This window comes from Nerophis lumbriciformis, linkage group LG17 (assembly GCF_033978685.3).
Source record: "Nerophis lumbriciformis linkage group LG17, RoL_Nlum_v2.1, whole genome shotgun sequence".
Classification (NCBI taxonomy): Eukaryota; Metazoa; Chordata; class Actinopteri; order Syngnathiformes; family Syngnathidae; genus Nerophis; species Nerophis lumbriciformis.
In genome coordinates this window covers 18,331,072-18,355,000 of record NC_084564.2, presented here as the reverse complement: position 1 = coordinate 18,355,000, position 23,929 = coordinate 18,331,072, and the positions used below count along the sequence as shown (strand labels likewise).

At 39.1% G+C, this 23,929-nt stretch overlaps 2 protein-coding genes across 2 annotated transcripts in view; one reads left to right on the top strand and one right to left on the bottom strand.

Annotated features, from left to right (window-relative positions):
- dact3b (dishevelled-binding antagonist of beta-catenin 3b) overlaps nucleotides 1-15,767 on the top strand; it is a 35,334-nt gene extending 19,567 nt beyond the window's left edge. Inside the window, exons 2-4 of the mRNA XM_061972675.1 lie at nucleotides 9,974-10,088; nucleotides 10,713-10,823; nucleotides 13,117-15,767. Coding sequence (XP_061828659.1) covers nucleotides 9,974-10,088; nucleotides 10,713-10,823; nucleotides 13,117-14,543 — 1,653 coding nt within the window. The 3' untranslated portion in view covers nucleotides 14,544-15,767. The remainder of the gene's footprint in view (nucleotides 1-9,973; nucleotides 10,089-10,712; nucleotides 10,824-13,116) is intronic.
- A 611-nt stretch (nucleotides 15,768-16,378) lies between these two features.
- Nucleotides 16,379-19,837, bottom strand: c5ar1 (complement C5a receptor 1). The gene is made up of 2 exons (XM_061972674.2): nucleotides 17,365-19,837; nucleotides 16,379-16,764 (listed from the first exon to the last, which is right to left on the bottom strand). Exon 1 carries the CDS (start codon nucleotides 19,701-19,703, stop codon nucleotides 18,639-18,641), a length of 1,065 nt encoding a protein of 354 aa, XP_061828658.1. The 5' UTR covers nucleotides 19,704-19,837; the 3' UTR covers nucleotides 16,379-16,764; nucleotides 17,365-18,638.
- Between the last annotated feature and the right edge of the window lie 4,092 nt (nucleotides 19,838-23,929).

Sequence of the window (23,929 nt, the reverse complement as noted above, 5' to 3'; positions counted from 1 at the left end):
TAAAAAAGAGTCAAGTGTTTCAAGTTGGATATTTTAATAAGGGGCGCCTTGAAGTGCATGTACAGAGACATGAGCTCATATAGAGTATATTTCCAATGCTTATGTTGCACAATTGGTGGTCTTGGTTTTCTTTTGAGGTTCAGTGCTTTGAGTAACGATGGATTGTGGATTCTGTATTTATTTTATTATTTTTTCTAAATTGAGTAAGGCATAGCAGCATATCATGCATTGTCTGGAAGATAGATGCTTTTTCTCCACAACAGTGGAATCCAAGCAGCATATCATGCAGAGTCTTTAATTACGGTGCATTTTGGGTTCTGTATATTATTGTTCCTTCTTTCTAAGTTTCGTGAGACAAAGCAGCATATCATGCATCGTCTTGGATAACAGTGCATTGTGGGTCCTGCATATTTGTTAAAGTTAAAGTACCAATGATTGTCACACACACGAGCTGTGGCTAAATTATTCTCTGCATTCGACCCATCCCTTTGTTCACCCCCTGGGAGGTGAGGGGAGCAGTGAGCAGCGGCGGTGGTCGCGCCCACGAATCATTTTTGGTGATTTAACCCCCAATTCCAACCCTTGATGCTGAGTGTCAAGCAGGGAGGTAATGGGTCCCATCTTTATAGTCTTTGGTATGACTGTTTGTGCTTCTTTCTAAATTTAGTAAGTCATAGCAGCAAGCAGCATATTATGCATTGTCAGGAAAACATATGCAGGGTTTTTTTCCTTGAAAGTGAGATCCAAGAAGTATATCATGCACTTCCTTCTTTCTAAAAGTAGTAAGGCAAAGCAGTATGTCATGCAGTGTCTTGAATAATGACGCATTGTGGGTTTTGTATATTAATTTGGCATCTTTATAAATCAATAAGGCATAGCAGCATCACTGTCTCTTGGTTATACCTGATGCTGTGTGTGAATGTGTTTTTAATTTGTGATCATTCCGTGTGAAAAACATATTTCTGTTTTTCACTGTAGAAACAGACCATAAAGCTATATTATTTTCTATTATATTCATATTATACATTGTCTCGAAGTGTTTTCCCGTGACAGTGAAATCCAAGCAGCCTACCATTGCTATTTTTTCTTCTTTCTAAAAGTAGTTACTAGTTAGGCAAAGCAGCATGTCAAGCAGTGTCTTCAATAACAATGCAGTCGTTTTTCAACTTTCTAAATTTAGCAAGTAGTTAGGCAAGCAGCATATCATGCATTGTCTGGAAGAAATAGGTTTTTCCCAGTGATATCCAAGCAGCATAAAGAAATAGGTTTTTCCCAGTGAGATCCAAGCAGCATATCATGTAGTAGCATAACAATGCATTGTGGGTACTCTATATTTTTTCTCTCCTTCTTTCTGTTTACACTGCAAAAAGTCAGTGTTCAAAAACAATTAAAAAAAAAAAAAAAAAAGAGGGGTATTTTATTTGAACTAAGCAAAATTATCTGCCAATAGAACAAGAAAATTTGGCTTGTCAAGACTTTCTAAAACAAGTAAAATTAGCTAACCTCAATGAACCCAAAAATACCTTAAAATAAGTATATTCTCACTAATAACTGTACTACTATATAAGTACGTATTTTCTATTGTTTCATTGAAAATAAAACAGCAAAAGTCCATTTGGCTGTCATCTGTTTTAATATGAGACACAATTGTGTCAAAGTTATGATTTTTTTTTACATGCTTGAAAGAAGAAATTATTACTTTAAAAAAGTAGTTTTATTCTTGTGAGTGCTAATGACACAGCTTTGCATCAGTTGATATTCTAGTTTCAAGCATGTTTTACTCAATATAGGTAATAAAATCTCAGCAACAAGCTGTAATATCTTAATGAGATAATTTAGGACCAAAACCCTTAAAACAAGTAAAACACTCTAACATAAAATCTGCTTAATGAGAAGAATCATCTTATCAGACAAAAAATAAGCAAATATCACCCTTATTTGAGATATTTAATCTTACTTAGATTTCAGTTTTTGCAGTGGAGTAAGCCAAAGCAGCATATCATACAGTGTCTTGAATAACAATCCATTTTGGGTCTTCTATATTTTTTATCCTTCTTTTTAGGTTTAGTAAGGCATGGCAGCCAGCAGCATATCGTGCATTGTCTGAAAACTGATACTATTTTCGAACCCAAATCCAAGCAGCATGGATGCAATGTAATACTTTTCCTTGCTTGTTTCCACAACATGAAGCCAACCAGCCTTTCATCTACTCCTTCTGTAGTTAAATCATGTTATCCATGCATCACGCTGACATTGGTCTGCAGATTTGTACAAATGTTCAGTCCAAGGTTTTCTTTTTCTTTCTATCTTAGTTGCAAGCAACAGATTTTTCCTCTTCAATATGTGTAGCAGCTGTCTTTATTCACTGTCTTGAATAAAGACGCTACTTTCTGTGACAGAAACGTTAAAGTACTGCATACCTCATCCTCTTTACTTGTGCTGTTATTTTTCACAACGTTTCACTTTAGGTCAAAATCAACTGTCATTTTGAAAAACAGCGCCGCTTTCCTGGCTGTCGGAAATTCCATTGATTAAAAAATATATATCTAGATTTTCAATCGACTTCTTTAGACGGCAAAGTAATTGAGAGTGAGTCAACAGCGCCTCTGTTGGTCAAAGACGCTCCATTTTTACTTTAAGATTAACACTACTGAACCATGAACCCCACTAGGGTTGTATGGTATACCGGTACTAGTATAGTACCGCGATACTAATGAACCATATTCGGTACTATACCGCCTCTAAAAAGTACCGGTACCCGCCCCCCTTTTTTTTTAACGGGCATGACGGCGCGTCGTAACGTCGTTACATTGCTGATTTTACGAGCAGAGGAGCATATTTGTCAGCACACAATCAGACAAGGTGTGTAGACAGAAAAGGGAGAACGGACGCATTTTGGCCTAAAAACTAAAGATAAAGGTGAAGTTGTAACACTGAAACGCCCTCAGAAAGACGTGCTTTAAGACATGGCTAGATAGCTAGCGGCTAACGTCTAGCCACAGTCTGCAGTGTTTTAGCTACTTCTAAATCATTAATCCTGGTCTCCACGGCGACAAATAATGTAAGTTTCTTACAAGTATCATCCCTGCAGGACGAGGAATAGCTAAACATGCTTCACTACACACCGTAGCTCACCGGCGTCACAATGTAAACAAACGCCATGGGTGGATCTACACCTGACATCCACTGTAATGTTATCAAGGACAAGAGCGTATCTAGTCGATACTACTATGATTATGTCGATTTTTTTTTTAGCATCACAAAATCTTTTTTCCTTTTTTAAAAATGTATTGTCCAGGGTGTACCCTGCCTTCCGCCCGTGTGCAGCTGAGATAGGCTCCAGCACCCCCAAAGGGACAAGCGGTAGAAAATGGATGGGATGGATGGATTATGTTTATAAACTCAAGAAATACGTCCCTGGACACATGAGGACTTTGAATATGACCATTGTATGATCCTATAACTGCTTGGTATCGGATTGATACCCAAATTTATGGTATCATCCAAAACTAATGTAAAGTATCAAACAACAGAAGAATAAGTGATTATTACTTTTGAACAGAAGTGTAGATAGAACATGTTAAAAGAGAAAGTAAGCAGATATCAACAGTAAATGAACAAGTAGATTAATAATTCATTTTCTACCACTTGTCCTTCATAATGTTGACAAAATAAATAAATAAATGAGAAGTTACACTATGTTACTGCATATGTCAGCAGACTAATGAGGTGCTTTTGTTTGCTTACTTACAACTAAAAGATACGTTGTCTAGTACGTTTACTATTTTATTTAAGGACTAAATTGCAATAAGAAACATATGTTTAACGTACCCTAAGATTTTTTGGTACCGGTACCAACAATATTGTTATTGGGACAACCCTAAACCCCACACAATCGACCCAAATCCTGATGTACTTTTTTGGAGTCGGTGGTCGAAAAATGTCCCGGCTGTCTCGAACGCAGCACAATATGATGTATGATGTATGATTGCACGGTGGAAGTTAAAGTGTTGGTGACAATGAGGTACTTTGCTGTGTAGTAACATCAGGCAAGAGAATGCATTATGTCACTGATAGTCCTCACATGGATACAACGATGTGTGTGTGTGCATGTGTGTGTGCATGTGTGTGTGCGTGTGTGGCCTCCCACAGTCCTCTGTGATTTAATTATAGAGGCTCCAGCACTGTGGCTGCCTTATTGGTCCATTCCATGGATGTTTATGTCCTGGTGATGAACCACTGACTGCTTTATGATCTCAACCAGCCAGCATTTTTTCCATCTTCCTCACACTGAAACGGCAGGAGCATCTCTCCTCCTGGATCCTATTGGTCCCCGTTTTTCTATACAGCTGCTTTATGGCGAGGTGAGGCTGGCTAAGCGCTGTCCTCCGTGTGCCCCCATCCCCCCGGCAGGGCTGAGGATGCAGTAAAAGGGTAATGAAAGTGCACAGTGTGGTGAGAGCATTAATAATAGACAATCATGTCCCAGCGGCCCGCTGAAAGCTCCTTGCACCACAACCACGCCATCGAATGTTCGGCGTGCACCTTTTCTCTTACTTGTATTCAAGCAATCAATTGTGTGGAACTGCATTATTGATTCATTGATTTCCATTGGCGTTAATAGCAAAAAAGCGCCCCGCTCGAGGTCCCTGCGGCGCACAAGAACATATTGACGGAGCTATGCTGAGGCGCTCTTTGTTGCCAGACAATGAGCGCCCTTGTTGAGACAATAGGAATGGCGGTGTTTGTGGGGGGTGACAAGGTTATTGGGGAAGCATAGGTTAGCGTGGGTCAATTGACCCTCCTCATGAGCATCTATTGTTGGACAAAAGGAGTCAGCGTTGTTGTATTTTCCCCTTTTTCCCCTTGTAAACATGATTAACTTTTGAGAAGATGTGGACATTGGGCCCAATGAGCATTGTATGTCCAATATTACACCAAATTTTACCATTTTTAAGTAAGTGTCAGAGGTCCCACAATAGTTTATTGGAAGTGTTTTGTCCATAATCAAACGTGATGGAATTAAATTCCTTTACTGACCTCTTATGGCTGTGCTTCCCCTGCACAATTTGTTTTATTCAGTTTTGTAGATTAAAGTGTTTTAAATATTGTACTCCTGAAATAATGTTGCTGATAAATTTAAATGTATTATTTTTCATTGAGTTTATTTAATTTAATTGTTCAGTATCAAATAGGCCAAGTCGGTCAAATATGTTTATAGTGTAAATAAGGACCTATTTATATTTTTGAATTTCAGGCAAACTGATGCACTTGAAATCTTTTCTGTTACAGACTAAAAAATAAAAAAATAAAAATATATTTAAAAAAAAAAAAATTTTTTTAAAATAAATAAAAAATAAACATAAATAAAAAATATATATATATATATATACATATATATATATATATATATATATATATATATATACAGTATATATATATATATATATATATATATATATATATATATTCGTTGTTGTAAGTTGATCTATATTTCTTTGTTTCTTTTTTTTCTTTAATATTAACAAAGATACAATGTTATGCAGAGGTGTACTTATTACAATTTTATAGACAAATCATACTACTTTTAGTTGCGGCGGAAACGGGGGGGGGGGGGGGGGGGTGGGCGGCGTAACAAAAGACAATTGAGAATGGGAATGTTCTGTTCTGTGTGTCTGTAGATTTAATGCAGGAGTGTACAAAGTGATTCCCGAGGGCACATTCTAAAATTAGTCTTACAAAAAAGTGAAATAAAAGAGCATAAAAAATTCCTAAAAAGGAGTTTTTCAAACCAACACTGATACAGATAAAGCCCAGATTCTCAAGAACGATACCTATTACGGATTAACTTATTTATATCTATTTTTTTACATGTAGATTTAAATTTAGTTTGTGCTCACCTTTCTTAGTTCATAGTCTGTGGCTCGGCAGGCGTTTTGGGTGGCTGATAAGGTTTGATGTGTTGATGTGGTTTCCCCTCCTCGCAAGATGTTTGCAGAATATTTGCTGCAAACAGCATGTGAAATGTCTCGAACGATCGACGCCATGTTTGTTTACGATGAGCTCAGGGGGAGTTTAGGCAACCATGCACGGGGGTGGTGGGAGCGGGGAATATACACAAGTAGGGGAAAAGGAGCACTTAATTTACCCACCCTATCCCACCTACATCACAGTACAGGAAAACTCGCCTCATTGAAGCTTTTTTTTTTATCGGTTATTGGAGCTATTTTGTCATGTTATCAGATTTATCTGTGTGATGTCATAATTCCTCACATGATAAGTATCTGTCCAATATTAATCATGCACCCCTACAAATAACACAAAGCTGACTTGCAGGCTGTTTCTTTCTTGTAAAAAATTTATTGTTTGGCTTCGAAAATGAAATACATCACAACGGCCCCCATGTCCTTTGATTTTTTTAGTGTGCTGTCCTCAGTGAAAAACGTTGACACCACTTCTTAATTGCTAGTAATCTGTTATGGTCTATGCCTGTCTCTAACAGTGTTAGAAGGTGGGCGATAGATACTATACATTTTGGTATCGACCCGATACCAACTAAATGCAGGGCCAGTATCACTTATACCGAAATTGTATTTACTTTTTTTAATTATGATTGATTTTAGGCCCAACCAAAAAAGCCCAATTTCAACTTGTAACATGCCTTCTGAAAAAGAAAAAGAAAATAATAAATAATAAATATTCAATAAAAACAATACAATGGAATGTAGTACAAACAACTACAGTAGTTTTATGTAGTAGTGTAACAATAATGCACCGCATTTACTTTGGATAGTGGACTTCTACGTTACTTGGACCCCGACTTAAACAAGTTGAAAAACTTATTGGGGTGTTACCATTTAGTGGTCAATTGTACGGAATATGTACTATACTGTGCAATCTACTAATACAAGTTTCAATCAATCAATCTTCTTCCAGCTGTTTCTCCCTCAAACACACCATCAGCAGCTTTTCCATATTTTTGTGGATAAATGTCTACCATTTAGATATTGTTTAAACCGAACCATGCGGGGCGGCATGGCTTTGTTGCTAGAGCAGCCGTGTCAGCATCTTGAGGGGTTCCAGGTTCGATTCCCGCTTCCACCATCCTAGTCACAGCTGTTGTGTCCTTGGGCAAGACGCTTTACCCACCTGCTACCAGTGCCACTCACACTGGTTTAAATGTAACTCAGATAATGGGTTTCACTATGTAAAGCGCTTTATAAATATAATTCACACACTTTTTACCTTTCTTGGCTGACGTTAGTGAGCCATTTTGCTTCAGTATGGTGCAAACTAGCAGTGCTCTGCCCGGTCCTATTTTTTGATGATTTCTTTCTTTAATTCAATGAATATCATCCACTTCTTATTCTCAGAACTATCCTTCACACTCACTTTCTTCCTTCCCATGTTTGAAAAAAAACTAGCTTATTTCTCGCCATAAGGTAAAGCTAATGAGTAAGACCAGATGTTTTGGTGGAATCTTTCGGGGTTCAGTGTGATGCCAATTAGCCGCTTGTAACCTGAATTTTGCTTGCAGCCTGCAACATAACAATTACCTCATATCCATAAAAACTTGTAAGCTGGGACACTCCGATCCCAAGGTACCATGTTGTATACACTGTAATTTTACACTCGTCCAACATAATGGAGGAAAGGTGCTCATAGACCGCACGCAACTGTTATAAAAGTCATTTTTGCATACTATTGTTATTGTAGCGGTATAATTGTGGTTGAATTGTTTAGTGTACTACATCACACAGAGAGCGGTTTCTTATATTTTGTCCAACTCAAGACATTAGAGACATCCAACAAGACATTAGAGACATCCAACCGCGATGACAAACATCAGTTGTATTTGGCAGATCTTAGATTGTGCCGGTGTCCCTAATTAAGAGGCTCGCTGGTGAAAACAATGCTGCAGTTGTCTGACAAGCTCTTGCTGGGTCATGTGGGGAAAAGTAAAAAAAAAAAAAAAAAAAAAAAAAATCAGCTTGTCTCATAGCACTGCTTCTGTTGACTAGTCTTCTTGTACTGAATCGTCCATGTCAGCCGTTACAAATCTAATAGTAACATGCCTCAGCCGTTACAAATCTAATAGTAGCATGCCTCTCTTTTTGAGTCCATCATGGTCGATGACAATTGAATGGTACCAAATTGTGTTACTTTTGTGTGTGTTAATAAATGTTAATTATTCGATAATAAAACTCAATTGTTAATGGTACATTTTAAAATGATAAAATAATGTTATAGTACATTCCTGAGTCTCATTTGCAAGTACATGGTATGCAGCTGCAATTCCAAGACGTTAGATGGCAGTAGTGTATAGGCTAGCTGAGAAGTAGTCTTGCTATTAGGTTGAATGTGCCAGTCTAGTTTTATGTTGAGCCCCACAAAGTGTTTATACTGTATGTATTGTATTTCTTACACACCAGCTGTTCAATTGTAACGTGAGTCTTCGTTGTAGTTTTGACTACCAAATTTGGAGGCGTTGAAATCGCCATGTAAAATCGCTCATGTAAATTAGTAGTACGTTTATGGCAAATACAATGTAAATTAGCATCAAGCTAGCGCAATTTGGAAAAGCGGAGCTTTACTTTATATTCGGGTGTTTTCTATCTGGCATTCTATGGAGGTTAATTTGTGTTGTTGTTAAGAAAGCATTATTTGGACATTGAATTTATGTAATGAACCTTTGTGTTACTTTTTTTTAACTCATTTTCTTTACATCAAAGTATGCTTTGATTTGACTTTTTTTAAACAGGGAATTACAATTCAGTGTAAAATAAATTCAGTGTATGAAAAATACAGTGTATACATTTTTTTGGTGTAAATCTTAATTTACTTGAAGTGAGTCATGAGTTCTGAAGCAATGACTATATCTGCACTGAATTTTTTTTACCTTGAATCTTTATACACTGAATTTTTATACAATGTTTTTTTACACTGATTTTTTAAACACTGAATTTTTATACAATGTTTTTTTACACTGATTTTTTAAACAACTAATTTTAAATGACTATATTTTAACACTGAATTTTAAACACACATTTTGCTCACAATTTTTGATTGAATGAAAGTGTCAGCATAATTGAGAACAGGAAGTGAATACAAGTGTTAGCAAGAGCTCCAAAATTGAAAAGAGATAGGATTAAATAAGCTCTGCTTCCTCCTACTTATTTTCGAACATATTAAAAAATAGAGAAGCTGGAAATTGTGATTTGTCACGTCGTAATTGTGTGCATGTTTGAAATAATCTTAAACCATAAACTATAAAATGATGGTGAAAACAATTTAGTTCACAAAATTCAAACCAAAAAAATTCAGTGACATCAATTCAGTGTCAAAAAAAATCTTTCGTAATGAAGACGCAAATTAACCTCAATAGCATATAGCTTTGTTGGCATGGAAAATTGTAACATTACCGAAAGGCAGTTTGGCTGAGTCCGCTAGAAGTGCTGCTTGAGTACTTGTTTCCTCGCCAAGTGTTTAGCCTGATTTTGCTTTGATGTCACAAGCAACAAATGTATCAAAAATATGGCATAGTGAATGTGTTTCCCTTCAATTAAACCAGTGCTCCCCAGTGCCGGTAGCACTCATGCAGCCCCAGACCATAATGCTATCACCACCAAGACACAATTATCTTACTACTCTCGTGTCTTTCCAGCTTTTTGGACAACAATGATTGCGTGTTGAGCCGTTTTCAGTGAATAGTACATCTATACTGCGTTATAAGGTGTACACAGACTACTCTAAATAGATTCTGATGTATTGTCCCCTTGAGAAGATATAAAATGTAATTTATAATGCACGTTTTGGGACGATGACTCACATGGGTTTAGCATCTCTGTGCTTTAACTTTATTTCATGCATTCTTGTTTCCTTGTCGCCGTCTGCTTTTATTCTCCAAACAAAGGAGACGTGCAAAGCAAATGACTAACATGCTTGTTTTTGTTTGTTTGTGTGTTTGTTTCAGAGCGCGCTTCAGACTTCCCCGTGGGGCCTCATGCAGACGCTGGAGCAACAGGTGGGAGAGCTGCGCATCGACACGGAGCACCATGGCGGCCATAACGGCGCTCAAGGAGACACAGGTGACAGTCGACCGAGTTCAGTTATCTTCTGAATCGGTCATGGGGGAAGATTCCCATCGCATTTTTTGAGCCTATAAATGAGCTCCTGGGACCAAACTCAGTCGTATACGGCTCCAATGGACACAGCATTACGTACACCTGCACAATCCAATGAGCTATATCAACAAACGTCAAGGATAATATTGTGCACTCTGTTTAGTGGAAAACCTCAAAAAATTATAATGATAAACCTAATGCAAATGTAATAATATGCATGCTGTTGAATAAATACCTCTCAGAAAGTGTTGTGTACCTAATAAAGTGCCCATTGATTGATTTTGTCCATTATTAAGAATCACAAAATACAGAATATTTTAACCCTACTATGCAAACAATAGCTAATTTAATGGCAAAAAAAAGTTGTTTTTTTTTCCTACACATAGAGAGAGCGGACTAACACCCCAACATAGGCCCCAGAAAATCATTTTGTTATGGAGGAGGGGAGAGCCCAAACATTTTATGTTCCCTGACAGGAGGCCTCACTGTCCCAGCCCTCTTCTATACCGCACTTTAGGTATTTTGTGGCCTACCGGCTTGCATGAAATAAGGGTCTCTTCTCTCACACAAGCTGTGCTCTCTCTGCAGGTTTCTGTGAGTCCAGTGAAGGTCAGTCGCCTAAAGGGAGATCTTGTTCCGCCGAGACCGCCGAGATGGTCCCTTCCTGCGCTTACACCAACGACAGGCCAAAGTCTCTGGGTAAAGAAAATAAACACACATGTTCTCTTTTTCACCGTTTCCTGTTTAACGTGGAGCCGTCGACACGGTGTCATTTTAAGCCTTGTGTCAATAAATAATGACCCTGCTTCCTGGCTTGATCATGTTACTAAAGCATGCTTTGCTACATAGTACAATTGTTGGGATTTCTTTATTTTAATTCGTTTTTGGGAACAGTTTGGCTGTGACCACAAACACATTTTATTTTTATAGATATATAAAGATTTAAGTAAAATATTGTTATTTCCCTTTCTTTTTTTCTTTTTTTTGCCTTGAGGGAGGTCTGCGATTGTTCATAATTAAACCTGGACACAAACATAAAAATAATGTAAAACTATATTTTTTTTGTCAATTCCTCCATACATATATTTATTAAAATATTTAAGTAAAAAAATATATTTGCATTAGTTTTTGTGTAATCCTGCACACTAATAAAAAATAAATGGTATACAAAAGTATATATATATATATATATATATATATATATATATATATATATATATATATATATATATATATATATATATATATATATATATATATATATATACTGTATATGCTAGTCAGAAAGCACTCAACAGTTGGTGCATTTTTTTTTTTCACAAAACATTTTTAAAAATATTAATTTAGTATTTGTGTAATCATGCACACAAAAAATATTACATAAAGTACATATACAGTATATATTTTTTTATTCACTTTTATTAATAAACTTGCCTTCGGTCATGTCTGTGTTTGTTCTTGAATAATCATGCTCACAAACGAAAAAATAAATAAAACTTACATATACAGTATATAACTTATATATATATATATATTTATATATGTATATGTCGTTTTTGTTTTGTTTTTTACAATAACAACAAGATTCCACATTTATTGATATTTATTACATTTATTATTGGGAAAGGTTTGCATTAGTTCTTGAATAATCCTGCACACGTATAAAAATAATGTAAAAAAAAAAATCTAAATATTTAATGGAGTTTTTGCTGCATATTATTCCACATACTGTATTAATCAGTTTGCCTCGTGGGCAGTCTGCATTCCATTAGCTGTTTTCGCATAATGCTGAATTTAAAAAATGGTATTTCATTTAATTTTTAAAAAGAGCTATAGTGTGACAAGGATTCATATGGCCCCATTTGTTGTGGTTTACCTGACTCAAGAAACGTGATAAATTGAGGGTTGCACTATCTTCTTCAGCCGCCAGATCCTAGTAGATTGTTGAATATTTTAAAACATGTTTTGTGGCAATTCCAACTTTAAACACAGTGTCAATTGCTATGTAGAGTGGTGCTTTCCATCATTTTCAGCAGACTGCATCCCCCCCATCTTCCTCTCACACGAGATCCACCCAGAAATGGGGCCATATGAATCCCTTCCCTACTGTACATAATAACACATTTAAAAATATTGAATAACAGATTGAAAAATATTTAATAATAATAATAACTTTTAACCTGGCACTTCTCAACTTCTATCAAGACCGGTAAAATAGTTTCACACAAAACAAACAACAATGAATACAAAAAAAATGTTAATCACTTTTGTAAACAGTTTGGCCTTGATGGAGGTCTGTAATGTAATAATAACTGGATATTGCAGACCTTGGTTACTGTCAGTAGCTTGTGACAAAACAACTAATAAATAATAAATAAAGATTTCTAAGACATGCACCTGGGGATAAGTTGATTGGCAACACTAAATTGGCCCTAGTGTGTGGATGTGAGTGTGAATGTTGTCTGTCTATCTGTGTTGGCCCTGCGATGAGGTGGCGACTTGTCCAGGGTGTACCCCGCCTTCCGCCCGATTGTAGCTGAGATAGGCTCCAGCGCCCCCCGCGACCCCAAAGGGAATAAGCGGTAGAAAATGGATGGATGGATGGATTTCTAAAGCAATTATGTACAGCAGATATGGGCCTCTACATCAACAATATGATTTGCCTGTGTGGCTGGACAAAACATGTAAACAAATTAAATAAATAATAATGATCAATAAAGATCACATTTTCCTCACTTTTCTCAGCAGTGTGGCCTTGGCGGAGGTGTATACTCCTAACTTGAGACCTCAGATAAAATGTCTGATTTACATTTTTCTTAAATTTTGTTAAGCGTCTCAAGTTGAAGGTTCATTAGTTTTGATTTAGTCTTGCACACAAAGAGGCAGATTAATAATAGATGAACACAGGAATTTGCCTTCATGGAGGCCTGCAGTCCAACTAGCGTGTTTGTGCCAAGGTTTTAACACTCAATGTATTGTTTTCTTTCATTAGGGGATCCTCTCATGTTGAATGAAGCCGACATGGCGGTTCTTCACGCTGGCCTCCCTCGCTCATTCTCCGCCCCCCATCCACCTCTGGAGGGCATCGCAGAGGAGGGAACTCCAGTGGAGTCATGGATGTTTGATGCCAGCAGGGGCGACCAACCCTGGCAGCAGCAGCATCCTCCAGGTGATCAGGAGGACTACCAGCAGGTGGTGAGGGTGGAAGGTTACATCCTTAATCTAGTCCAGCGTCACACACTATCACCACGGCCATGTCAGCCTCGCACGACGCTGAGCCCGGATCAGTCGTACTGCTTCACCCCTGCACACAGGAGAAGCCCCTCTCTTTCCACGGAGCACCCAGGGCCCCAAGTTGACCCTTTGCCAAACCCAAAGAACCAGAGTTGGGGTTGTGACCTTCCAGAGGGTGAGGCCTGCGGAGGAGAGGCCCCATCTCTGGAAGAGGAGCGTTATTTGGTTCTGCCCTACCCCCAGTGTAGGCCACACTCCCTGACTGGGAGGTTACCATCACCTCTGCCCCCACTGGACCCCAACTGCGCTGCTGGGGCGCTTAACCTTTGTCGTGAACCCTCATCCCCCCAGCATTGTGCGCATCCGCAGCCCCCGATTAATCACAAGCACAATCTAGTAAGTGCTCAATACATCCCAGGGCAGGCCTGCCATGCGCCCTTACGCTCCCCCAGACACTTCAACTCGACACAACCCAAAGCCCGCCAAGCCTCGCCTGACCACCCCAAGTCGAGAACCTCCAGGAAGAACCACAACGACAAACAGAGGTCGAAGAAGTCCAGCAGCAAAACCAGTCGGTCCCAGTCGGAGAATAGCCTCCTGGGGCAACGGGTGGTGCCCGAGCGCAGGTACAGCACCACCGAGAGACATCAGGCTCAAGGGCAAGTGGCAAAGGTCCACCTCGGAAGCAACAACGACAAGGCGGGTCGGCGCTGGTGCTCCAACCTGGAGCTCAGTCAGGATGAAGGAGAGAGCCATGTAGAGCAAGGACATAAGAGGGCGCCTCGGAAAGCTCGTCACGCTCCCACTGGTCACCATCATCAGCAGCACCATTCCCAACGCTGGCCCTCCGACTTCCAGCAGCGGGCGCCGCTCTGCCAAGGAGAGGACGCCTACGCCGCAGCTGCCCCCGCTGAGTCCGAGTCCAGCATGAGCGAGGTGTACTCGCCGGCCTCCAGCTCGCTTTCCAGCGACTCGGATGAGAGCGGCGGTCTGGTGTGGCCCCAGCAGCTGCCCCCTCGCCTCGCTTCTACGTCCTCATCCTCCTCGCCGTCAGCGCAGGCCGCCGCCGCCGCCAACACCCCATCGCAACCCAAGGCCTTCGTCAAGATAAAAGCCTCCCACGCCCTCAAGAAGAAGATCCTTCGGTTCCGGTCGGGATCCCTCAAAGTCATGACCACCGTGTGAACCGGGATTTGACTGTTGCAGCAGCTTTTCTCAGCCCAGCCTCTAATTAGAGGCTGACATGTCACGCTCGCTTCCGACAAGCGTCCGCACCAAAACGGATCGGCCTTGATGTTCCCCTAAGTGACGATAATTGATACCAAATTACTCAATGTTGACCACGTCCGCACTGTTGCTATGGAGCTGATGTCCAGAAGAATTATTGTCAATGACTCATCAGTTCATGGCTCGTAAATTCCCACTCGTGCATGCTAGCCTATGAACGTATTGCCATGACGTCAAATAGAGCAAAAGTCTTGGGCCACCACTAGCTTGTACAACAGTGAAAAGTAAACAGCTACACAGAGTTGGCAGGATTATGCCCGTTTGTTTGCCACCTTGCATGAACCGGTAAGTAGCCTGCTAACCAACAAACAGGCCAGCGCTCTACAGGGTGACGTTCTAATTAAATATATAAATCTGATGGTTCCCAAGACTGTTGCACAAGTCTTCGCAAACTCTCTCTCTCTGAGCTAAAGATAAATCTAGGCAGTGACTTCTCGCTAAAAGACCGAAAATATACTCTGTGGTTCGACTTCAAACGCTAGACTGGAGATATATTATCTTAAAGCAGCACTCGAGTGGAATAATATCGTTTAGCGTAACGTGTGTTTACATTTAGCTCACTCACAAGCCATGGCCAGGGCAGGAACTGAAAGTAAGCAGAATTTAGTAGACTTTTATAAGAAAAGTCATGCACTGTAATTAGGAGAAAATTGATATTTGTGGGGGTTTTGGGGGGGTCACTTGACAAGGAATGAATGTAATAATAATATTATTAATATAAGTGATAATACTCCCTTGCTACCCAACCCTTGCATTTTCAGCGTGTGTTGGTTTTTGCACAAGAACACTCATGTTACAGGAAAATAATCTAAAGTACTACAGAGCTTCACTTTGTGTCAGCTTTCTAACTAAATTCTCGTGAGAACACGTCGCTGCAGCCGCTCTACGTCTATAATGACTGGCTTAAATTGTTGTCAGCTGTCGTCGGAGCCAGTAAGTCATCATTATGGAGGTCATTTTACGGCTGCGAAGTCAAGAGCGTGGCCGCAAATAAAGAGACAAGGACTCACAAAATAACATGCTTGTACATACTGTATGTAACTACCTGGGTTATCCATGATGTGGCCTTGTTTGGGATGAATGTAGTTTTTAATAAAAACAACTTTGCTCTTGGTATGTCAACATAGTTTTACACTTCATTATTTGAGGAATCACGTCCAACAACAACAGAAGATAGCAGCAAAATAAATCATTTAAAAAAGATAGGGATGTCCGATAATGGCTTTTTGCCGATATCCGATATTCCGATATTGTCCAACTCTTTAATGACCGATACCGATATCAACCGATACCGATATCAACCTATATATGCAGTCGTGGAATTAACTCATTATTATGCCTAATTTGGACAACCAGGTATGGTGAAGATAAAGTACTTTAAAAAAATAAATAAATGAATAAGATAAATAAATTAAAACATTCTCTTGAATAAAAAAGAAAGTAAAACAATATAAAAACAGTTACATAGAAACTAGTAATTGATGAAAATTAGTCAAATTAACTGTTAAAGGTTAGTACGATTAGTGGACCAGCAGCACGCACAATCATGTGTGCTTACGGACTGTATCCCTTGCAGACTGTATTGATATATATTGATATATAATGTAGGAACCAGAATATTAATAACAGAAAGAAACATCCCTTTTGTGTGAATGAGTGTAAATGGGGGAGGGAGGTTTTTTGGGATGGTGCACTAATTGTAAGTGTATCTTGTGTTTTTTATGTTGATTTAATAAAAAATAAAAAAAACATTTTAACGCATTTATCGGACATCTCTAAAAAAAAACATTGAATTGACATCATTTTTTTAAAAAGGGTCATACAAAGAACTCCAAAACAACTCCAACAGAAGACAGTCGTAATGGCACTTTATGTAAAGTTGACAGTGACATTGTTGCATAAGAGGGAACTCCAGAAAAAATAGAGACAGAGCGAAAAAAGACGACAACAGACAGCAGTGTAACATTGACAGGACCATCATTGTTGAAGAGGGGACCGGGTAGCCATCCATCCAATTACTACGGATACGCGGTACCCTCATCCTCATTCCTGCCTCATCGCAGAAACAGAGCAAAATAAAAAGATGATAGCAAAAGAAAATAACAGTGTCAACGGCAACCTAGGAAACAATGAGAGTAACATAAGTCCTTAAGAGGGCACCGAATGGAAAAAAGAGAGAAGTGTGCAAAAATACACCAATGAAAATGAAACACCGACATCAGCAGTAATTACATACTTTGTGACATTAGCAGTGATATCATTTCTTAAAAGGGGACTGACAGAAAGACATGAGAAAACTGAACAAAACGAACAACAACAAAAATGGGGAGAAAAGAAAAACTATGCCATCCTTCCCATTTTAACATTGAAACTGTCAAAACAATATATTTTAAGAGGGAACTGATGAGAATATAGAAAAGAAACCAGACAAAGCAATAACAGCATCAATGGCATCCTACAGTATGATATTATCATAAATAATTAAGAGGGGACAGAAAGGGAAACAGTGAAGAGGGCAAAAATAAACAATAGGAAAATAAATAGCCAGAGCAGTAATGATATTCTGTGTAGCGTTGTCAGTGACAGAGGGACAGGAAGAAACAAATAAGAAGACTGAACTAAATTAAACAACACAAACTAAGAGATAAGAAAATTATGAATAAAGCAACCAAATTTTGCAAAAATGCCATCGTTTACATTTAAACCTTTGAATACTTACAACATATTTTTTTAAGAAGGGACAGATTCGAACATAGCAACCAAAACAGCTTAAGCAGTTACAGGATCCTATACGACAATGACAGTAACATATGTCCTGAGGAGGGGACAGACAGAGGAAATGGAGAACAGACCAAAAGAACAACAAACAGAAGACAGCAGCGATGGCATCTTATGCAACATTCACATCATAAAGAGGGGTAAAGCAGAAAGAAATGGTGAAAGTGATCAAAACAAGGCAACAACATTGAAATACAGAGATAATAAAGAACAAGGCAAATATAGGGCATTGAAAACAACCTGATTCTTTATAAGGGGATATATCAGAACATTGCTAAAAAAAAAAGACTATGATAGATAACAACACAAAGCAATAACATCAACTGATGCAATAATGCTACAGTGACAGCATCATTTGTTAAGAGGGGATATAGAAGAGTAACAAGCAAAAAAACAACAACAGGAGACCGCAGCAATAGCATCCTATGTAACCTTGCCAGTGACATCATTCTTCAAGAGGGGACAGACAGCAAAAAAATGGTAAAAGCCATCATAACAACACAACAACAATTAAAAAAGTGAGAAAAGAAAAGAAAATGGCAACAAATGTGTCCTATATAATATTGAAAACAACAGGATTCTTTAAGAGGGGACAGACCGCCAAAAAAAATGGTAAAAGCCATCATAATAACACAACAATAAAAACCTTTAGAAAATAAAATAAAATAGCGACAATTGCATCCTATATAATATTGAAAAAAAATTGATTCTTTAAGAGGGTACAGATAACATAGCAAAAAACCCACAATTATGATAGATGACAGCAAAAACAAACAATGATAGTTACAGTATCAGCAGCATCACATATTAAGAGGGGACAGTGTAAAAAAAAAAAAAAAAAAGCCACCAACTACAAAATACAGCATCTTATGTAAAATTGGATATCTCCACCTCAAACTGTGTTTTGTCATTTAATAATTTGCTGGTCATAACAACCTATTAGAAAACAGATGGCGGTATGAGTCTGCAATTTCCCTTGTGGTTTTTGAGCTTTACAGGGCCTGGACATAAACAGGAAGTGAAGTAAACGATAGCGACACTGTTGCAATCGAACAATCAGTTCTTCACAAAGCAGGAGTAAATAGTTGAATAAGACAAGGATTAAAGAGTTTGTTGGCAACATATCACATATTTGAGTAGAATAAGGCCTAACATGTCTATTAAAAGGAAGGGAAAAAGCTGTTTACTAATCTGTGTGTCAGTGTCTGTTCGCCATCACACATTGGTCAACTCCTTGTCCGTGGAGCTTGTGGCCTTGGTTTCATGAGTAGAAATGGTGCTCCTGGATCCGGGGTCCTCGCCCAGCAAGTGCAGGATGTTGCACAGGGAGCGGTTCATGCTGTCTTTGAAGCCTCGGCCCAGACACACGTAAAGCAGCGGGTTGAGGCAGCTGTTGAAGTACGCCAGGCCAAGCGTCAGAACGTGGGCCAGGTAGACCGAGGGGCTGCGGTCGGAACTCCGCGGGGTAACCAGGGAGAGGAAGTCTACGACGTGCAGAGGGAGCCAGCACAGGAAGAAGGTAAGCACCACGGCGACGATGATCCTCAGCGTCCGCTTGGAGCGAGGACTGTTGTGCGCCTTTTTATTGTCGGCCTTCCTGTAGACCACCCAGTGGCAGATGACGATGGCCAGGAGCGGCAGGACGAATCCGAACAGGAAGCGGAATATGGTGACGGTCCAGGCGCTCCGGACGCTGTGCAACGACAGGCATTCTCGCTTGTACTTGCCCAGCTCGACCTCCTTGGTGTGGACGAACTGCGGGATGCTCCCGCAGAGGGCCAGACACCACACCACCACGCAGCCGATCACGGCGTACCTGGGGCGCCTGTAGTTGTGGCACCAGATGGGCCGGACCACCAGCAGGCACCGATCCAGACTGATGAAGACCAGCTGCAGGACGCTGCAGTACATCACCAGGTAGAACAAGCCCTTGACCAGCGTGCAGGCCAGGGCGCCAAAGTGCCAGTGGTCGTCGTGGGTCAGAGGCACCATGAGCAGAGGCAGCGAGAGGCAGCACAGGAGGTCGGCCAGCGCCAGGTTGAGGAACCAGATGGACGTCACCGAGGGGGGCATGTTGAAGCCGGTCACCCACACCACGATGGCGTTTCCAGGAACCCCGAACAGAACCACGATGGCGTAGCAGGTCAGGGCCACGATCTGGATGGGTTGAATCTCGGGCATCATGGAGTCGGGTAAGTCGGGAAACGTGAAGTTGTAATCCACAGTATTGTTGAAGTTGAAATCCAGAAAGAAATCACCCGGGTTGGAGAAGTCTTCCATGATTGGGCTGCAGATGCAAAGATATGATGTCGCTTTATAATGGTGCTGGAAGTAACTGAACACACATTTTCTATACCAGTGTTTCTTAACCCGTAGTTGGGCCGCCAAAAAATATTGGTTTCTCAGCTGGGGTCCGTATGGGCCGCGGTTGTAATACACCTTTCCACCACTTGTGGCAGTAATGACAATCTCAAACAAACAGAAAAAGTCGAGAGCTAAATTCATAGAGAAGTTTCTTAAGGGCAAAAATGATGACTAAAGTGGTGAAGCTGTATTTTTATTTGCACTTTTATTGACAGTGTATTTAAGACACATATGCATTAATTGTGTTTATTTATTTTAGCACAACATAATTTAGCATTTGATTGATTGATTGAGACTTTTATTAGCAGGTTGCACAGTACAGTACATATTCTGTACAATTGACCACTAAATGGTAACACCCGAATAAGTTTTTCAACTTGTTTAAGTCGGGGTCCACGTTAATCAATTCCTGGTAATATCAATGGCATATCTGTCTGTGGAATTAAATTCTGGAATGGATTAAGCAAGGAAATCAAACAAAGCACCAATATGATTCAGTTTAAGAGACTGTTCAAACTACAAGTGTTCACAAAGTACAAAGAAGAACATTTATGATTAGCATTTGGAACTTTTTTTTTCTTTTTTTTAAAATGAGATGATTATGTATTTAATATTTGTTTACTTACTTATTGTATATTTATTCATTATGTGAATGTTGTCTGTCTATCTGTGTTGGCCCTGCGATGAGGTGGCGACTTGTCCAGGGTATACCCCGCCTTCCGCCCAAATGCAGCTGAGATAGGCTACAGCACCCCCCGCGACCCGAAAGGGACAAGCGGTAAAAAATGGATGGATGGATAGATATTTTAATGTACATTTATTTTTTTGTCTCGTATTTATGAGTCCCTTCTTATGCAGTATATTTGGTTAGTACTTATTTTTCGAATCGGCCTGACCTAAGTCTCAGGTTAATCTGTTAGATAAATAACAATCTTTGTGATTACCACATGCTTTCTTATCCTTTGACAAGGTTGTAAACTATACGTAAGTTAGGTATAATTATTGAGTACAATTAAAATCAAAGGGAAGATTACTAATTCAGTGTTGATATTTGAGTGGGCCCTTCTGTAGTGGAAAAGTGGGGCCCCATGGTCAAAAAGGTTTAAAAAAAAAACCTTTTCTATGCCATACAGTCATGTGAAAAATGAGAACACCGTTTCAAACGGCAAAAAGCATTGAATTTTAAAAAACCGAACTGAAATGCTAACAGTTAGCATGCTAGCCAAAAGGTATAATGTAACAAAATATGACTCTATAGGTAGGGATGGTTGACAGATTTTATAGGCCCCGACCTAGTTCCATTGGTACTATCTGGTATCGATTCACGTAAAATCAAACAGTTCCATTTTTTTATACCTTTGTTGCACATGGTGCTAAGTCCGGTTGCAGACTCAAACACTTGGCGGACAAACAGGCGTAATCGTAGCGGACTGCATCGAGGTAATGTTGCACATTTCCATTCCAACAAAGCAAGTGTGCCTGATAGAAAACGCTCATAAATACAGTCAGGGTCCACTTTTCAAAATGCGCTGACTCGACGCTAATTGACATTGTATTCATATGCTACCGATTAGCATTAGCGGTTTTACATGGCGTTTCCAGCACGTCTAATTTTGGTAAGGAAAACTACCCTTACATTATGATCAAACAGCTGGTCTGTAGGAAGTACAATGCTTTTTAGGGCGCAAAAAAAGACTAGATTCAGTTTCGTAGCAAAGACTACATCCTGACTAGGAAACACATTGTAGCCTATACACTACTGCCCCCTAATGTATTGGAACTGCAACTGCATGCAAAATCTACTATATAAAACTTGCAAATGAGACTCACTGAAGTACGAAATCAGTCAGTGTTGCTTTTTTTCATGTTTTTATGAAGTTTAACTGAAATCTGCTTCAGAGTACAGTTTGAGAAAGAACCGGTATCCCAATTCTAACCTCATGTCTTGCAATTATTGAAAAAAAATGGTAGTCAAGAATCTTTGAAGTCTATCGAATGCGACAAAATGTCGCAGAAAAAGTGGGATTTCTAGAAATTTTGGGGGAAATAAAAATGGTAGCCCGAACATTTTGAATGATTTGAATCCGATTAAAAATTAGTGGTGCAGTCTAAGCTTTGTAAATGGACACTTAATTGCGGAAAAGATGTTTCTGTACCAATCTGACTCAAATTTGACACACGTGTGCTTAGCAGTCCCCTAAATGTATGTACCAATGCAGGGAATTGCAAACTGTGATACATGTGCCACTAGTGGTACGCCAAAAAATCACTTGGTTAAAGTACAGTGTTTTATTTCCCTATATTCAAACACAGTGTTACTGTTCAAACTAATGTTACAGTGGCCATATTAAATATACTTACTGCCTTGTTTTTAATGAATACTTCGGCCTACTACGTTACTGTATTTTAACGTTGGTCAGTATGGTGGTACTTGGAGAGCCAAGTGTTTTCTGAGGTGGTAAGTTAGAGAATTACCGTACTAATGTACTAAATTGTGGTGTTTCGGCGAGGCTTCCTATAGTTTTGTAGAGATAATGTCAACAAGTCATCCAACTTATGGGGTTAATTTAAAATAATAGCACAGTCAACACAGTTGGGAGGTATGTTGTGATAAAATGTTCTCCAACAAGTTATCCTCATACATAAATACTACTTTACTATGAATTGATTAACGTGGACCCCGACTTAAACAAGTTGAAAAACTTATTCGGGTGTTACCATTTAGTGGTCAATTGTACGGAATATGTACTGAACTGTGCAATCTACTAATAAAAGTTTCAATCAATCAATCAATCAAATAAATGAACAGAATTCATGCTCTCTGAACTAGCGCTTTGAGCAAATCAGGCGCATTTATTCGACCTAAGTATGTCATCATGACGGAAACCACATTTAAAAAATAGCCAGATTTGAAATAAAATGCCACAAATGCTGTGAATAAATGTCAAATCTACAATCCAAAACATTATCTGGCACAATAATAGTAGCAGCATTTGTAATATGGAATAATTTCCACAAATACTATACTTACGAGGTCAGCGCCGCTAGTGATGTTCCACACCCTCTTAGCTGAAAGGAAGTTACAGTATGTGAGGTTCTCCTGATGCAATGCTTTATACCCTAAAGACACACACACACACACACACACACACATATGTGATAAGATTGAAATCAGGCGGCACATTTTGTATTGCTTTCAGATATGGTGATGTTTCTCATATGCAAATGAGGCATTTTTATTTAATATTGATAAAATCAACTAAATAAGAGTACAGTAAAACCACAATTGGTTCTGTGTCCAAGCTCTTAACTCAAAACACTTTTATCTCAAATCATCATTGCCCATCGAAATTAATTGAAATTAATTGGTGCTGTATAGTATTTAACAGTGATGAAATACACGTGCAATTGGCCTGACTCTTTCAGCGTTACATCATCTCATTTATTGCATTTATACTTTTAAAAAAAAACTTTTACTTAAGTTTCAAAACTGGGTTGTTTACCTAATAGTGTTTTATCTGTTTCCTTCGGTTAGGTTAGGTTACTTTATTAGTACCCAAAGGTAAACTTGTTTTGCAGCCAGCAAGATCAGGACATCCATTTAAACATACAGAGAAAGGAAGTTGTCATGTCTGTGATCATGTTTTGTTTAGTTATGTTTTGCTTATTTTTGCACACTTTTTAGTTCCTGTTTTCACTCCCTTGCTCACGTTTTCACATTTTGAGTCACGCACCTGATTTCACTAATCATGTCACTATTATTTAAGCTTTGAGTTGCCAGGCTGTCTTTCTGGCGACATCACTCTTGACACACTCCTGACACTCTGTTTCATGTTCATAGTCCATGCTGCCCTGTTCACGTCATCGCAAGTAAGTTTAGTTTATTTATGCCACAGTTAGTGTTTTTTGTTTTGCCATGTTCATAGTTATGCATAGTCCAAGTTTTTGTTCCCTGCGTTAAGTTTTGTGCCTCCACTGTGAGCGCCTTTTGTTTGTTCTTTTTTTGAGTGATAAAATTAAATATGTATGTACCTACACGCCATGTCCGGTCCAAATCATTTGCACCATGGGAAAACAAACCACGCCAAAGTCCAAGTTGTGACAGAAGTGAAGTGAATTATATTTATATAGCACTTTTCTCT

What these genes read in the sequence shown, in the direction of transcription:
- c5ar1 (XM_061972674.2), bottom strand. Translation starts at nt 19,703, where the DNA reads ATGGAAGACTTCTCCAACCCGGGTGATTTCTTTCTGGATTTCAACTTC.